Raw genomic sequence first — 3,713 nt, 5'->3', positions numbered from 1 at the left:
ATGGAATGCCGCCCCTGACACCCGACAACTTGAGGTACTATGATGGTGTCATGGCAGACATGATCAATGAGGGTGGCCATGGGGATGGTGGTCAAGACACTCAAGACCATGAGACCGAAGGCCAAGAGAGTGTCGACATTGAGGAGAGCCATTGTTTAGGGAGGAGCTATCTCATCAAGCCTGGTCACAAAAGAGGCTGCAAAGTGTGAGGACCGGAGCATACACGAAGGATGAGGACAATTTTCTTTGTGAGGCTTGGATGGAAACTGGAAAAGATCCCCACACGGGTGCCAAGCAAAAAGGATCAACATTTTGGAAGAGGGTCCATGCTTTCTTCCATGAACATAGGCTATTTGAGCCCTACAAATTTGAGAGCGACCAGGGTGATTTGTCACTTCAGAAGAGGTGGAGCTTCATCCAATTGGAGTGCAACAATTTTTGTGGCTCGTACGAACATATATGTGGTTGGACGCTCGTGAGTGGCATTGGTGTCAAGGACTCCAAGGAAGTGGAGATCATGGCGGCCGACTTAAGCAAGATGAACCAAAAAAAAGGCTTGGTTTGAGGGAAAATAAACGTTCATGATGGAGCGAAATGCGTGATCGTCTTGTATTTGTTTGTTTTCATGAACTATGGGCACGTGTGATTCTTTTGGTACAACGTTGTATGCCGGTATGATATATGGTACTATGCAAAAAGTGCTATGTTAAACATATTTGCTATGTTTGATGAAAATATGTCAAATCTTGATTATATTAGGAAAAAAACAGACATAACAGATCAAATGGGTCGTCCTGTTGGGTGCTACGGCCACTGAAGGGCGAACATGGGCTGGGCACCTGTCCATTTGGCCACCTGAACAGACAAATCTTCTGTCCATTTTGGTCGGCCATTTGGAGTTGCCTTAATCAAATGACGTTTCAATTGCTAGAATGATTAGAACCAATTTAGGCTAACTTTCATCCTTGTCAGCTTCTTCTGAAATATTCGTGTGCATTCTATAGTTTTGACACCATCAAACAGACCGACCAAGCTCCAAACCTGGTTGTCATCCATGAACTTTATCTCGTATTTCATGGCCTCAACCCATTCCAGAGTTCGAGCCTTACATTGCTTCTGCACAAGTCACAGGCTTATTTGCCCAACAACAATACATCACGCAACCTCTTCAACCTTCGTGGTGCTAAACTGCTAATGCTTCTTCAACCACGGGCTTTCCGACTTGTTCCGCATCATTTGTCGAGTCATCCCGGAGTGGCTTCTCTTGAATTTCTTCAGGTTGCACCGCCCTCCTACAGTCCTACTAACCTTGAGTGAGAATTGAGAAATTCGTTCAATTAAGAAAGACACTGTTCCAAGCAACAAACATCCACAAAGATAATATAGCTAACTCCCACGGTCCCACCTCATTAAAAAAAATTGAAGCTCACATTTGGGTTGATAACTGCGTCTTCTCCATAACTTTAGCAATCATGCATATGGAACTATAGATAGAATTGCTTCGTTTTTTGGAGGATGATACAATGATATGCATAGAGAACAGGAGCTACACAGGTTGTTTAAACTTGTATAAAAACAGAGAACTAGAATAGTTGACAAGCCAGTAAACTCGCTCATTTTGTAAATGCGCCATCAGAATCCGTTGTCCTGTCAGCAAGAGCAAAACTTTTCTACGCACTAAACACGTTGTCTCCATCAGCTTGTCTTGAACCATAGTTAACTCAATTAGAAAAACATAGTTAACCGGCCCAATAGTTAACTCAATTAAAAAAAACATAGTTAACCGGCCAGCTAGAGGATCAGAGCCCATAACAAAGGGCCATTTCATGCTACGTACTAAATCAATAAGGTACAAAATAGAAGGGATTTTTGGACATATTTTATCTTTGTGTCAAACGCCAAGATGCAAGTCCCGCCTCATGAGTTTGCTCAGCAACTTCCATTTTGCCTTTCTAATTTTATTGCTTCGTAAGAATCCATGACCTCTTTGAATTTTTCCTCAGCAACCGCTGCCAAACAAAAGGGACAGATCATGACATCAGCACACATACAGTGGACATATCCTAGCTTCATAGAAAAGGGAACTGCATTTACCTTTGTTGTTTTGGTTTTGGTCTGGATGGTATTCCATTGCTTTTCTCCTAAACGCATTCTGGAACGAATGCATATCATTAAGTAAGCAAAACATATATGGCTCCCTAAAAGCTTTACCCATCTTATAGGAAAGGAGAAAAAAAAATGTAAAACACACATTCAGAGTTGCACAGCGGAGAAAATGTGTGATGAAAGTTTACATGAAATCATATTGTCTTGCAGCCTGGCTCATTTGTCTAGCTTGGTTATCAACCACTTCAGGTGTGCTTGGTAGAGTGCACTAGATATTCCCTCCCCAACCCACTTTTCTACTGTTTGATAGTGTGTGAGGTCCCTCAGCCATGCCCCACCTCACCCCTCAAACCCCTGAATCTGTATCGAGGTGATGTATATTTTCTTGAGATTTTTGTACATTGTCTTACGTTCAGATGATTTTTCTGAGAAGATGATACATATTTTGTAGACTTCCATATGTTCAAATGATTTTGCTGCACGATCATATGTTCATATGATTCTGCTACACTTTCTCATGATCAGACTTCTGCTTCATAGCAAAGTACATACAAGGTGTGTCATTGTGTTATTTAGAGTGGCAACTAGCACAAAATACTCCCTCCGTCCCACAATATAAGATCATTTTCCAAGCTATGTTAGCTTGAAAAACGACCTTATATTTTGGGACGGAGGGAGTAATAAATTAATTTGTGCTAAGCTGGCACTCATGCATAAATTGTTTGTTATTGTGTAGTTTGGGCAACTAACGTTCCCCTCAGCACACGTCTATGCGTCCAGTGCCATGTCGTGTGCCATGATGATGTCTGTGCCACCGACCCACACATGCATGTGTAACTTGTCGGCTCTGATACCATTTTATAACACCCCGGCCTCTCATCCAGACCGACAAACTTGGCCCGCAGACCGACACTAGTCTTTTCTGCACACTTTGTCCTCACTCATGCGCATCGGGGACGAACTTCCCGGTTGGTTACCCATCCTCAAATTACATCCCGGCCAAGCGTACTTAACCAAGAACTTCTTTGTGGATATGCTTCCAGAAAGAAGATGCGCCTTGTTGATATGAGTAGTCTATCATTTCTTTTAAGCTAGGATGTCACAAGGGTCTCTTTGAAGATTTGGCTAGGGCGGATGGCTAAGGCGTAGGCGACATAGCCCTCATCCCATGCCTCCTTCACAGTGAAGTGGCAAGGAGCCGGACATGGGGCCTAGCGTTTCAGCACTGTCGGCGATGAGGGCGGAATCCTACCGTAGCCATGCTGGGGATTCCAATCCAGCCCGTGTAGGGAATCCCACTGACCCACTCCTTGTCAGCGAGGAAGGCGGGATCCTCCAGTCTCCACCGCGCCATAGTGATCCCACTCCTCTCTCCTCGTCCAGCATCCATTCCTCCTCCAACAGCGGCACCTAGTCCAGCTGCAGGGGAAGCGACATGGTAAAGCGAGGAAAGTTGAGTGGAGCTGTCGGCGGTGGGGAGATGAGCTAGGACGGGAAAGCGCCGGCCTTTTTATAGCCGTGGGTGGCTGATGGTGAGAAATAGCACGCACGGTGGCAAACATGGTGGGCGACAAGAAAGGCCGCATAAGAGGACGAGGAGAGAGGTA

The 3,713-nt window shown here is 44.6% G+C and overlaps 1 protein-coding gene across 2 annotated transcripts in view; it reads right to left on the bottom strand.

The window, feature by feature from the left end:
- Positions 1-981: 981 nt before the first annotated feature.
- LOC119363855 (dnaJ homolog subfamily C member 7-like) overlaps positions 982-3,713 on the bottom strand; it is a 28,384-nt gene continuing 25,652 nt past the window's right edge. The window contains exons 6-7 of one of the 2 annotated variants that reach the window (XM_037629220.1): positions 2,095-2,152; positions 1,701-2,009 (exon numbers count right to left, since the gene is read on the bottom strand). In XM_037629220.1, the coding sequence (XP_037485117.1) occupies positions 1,930-2,009; positions 2,095-2,152 (138 nt within the window). In that variant the 3' untranslated portion in view covers positions 1,701-1,929. Of the gene's footprint in view, positions 1,301-1,700; positions 2,010-2,094; positions 2,153-3,713 lie in introns of those variants that run through there. The other variant, XM_037629221.1, reaches the window with a different exon arrangement.

Source organism: Triticum dicoccoides, chromosome 2B (genome assembly GCF_002162155.2).
Source record: "Triticum dicoccoides isolate Atlit2015 ecotype Zavitan chromosome 2B, WEW_v2.0, whole genome shotgun sequence".
Classification (NCBI taxonomy): Eukaryota; Viridiplantae; Streptophyta; class Magnoliopsida; order Poales; family Poaceae; genus Triticum; species Triticum dicoccoides.
This window is presented reverse-complemented; position numbering and strand designations above follow the sequence as displayed.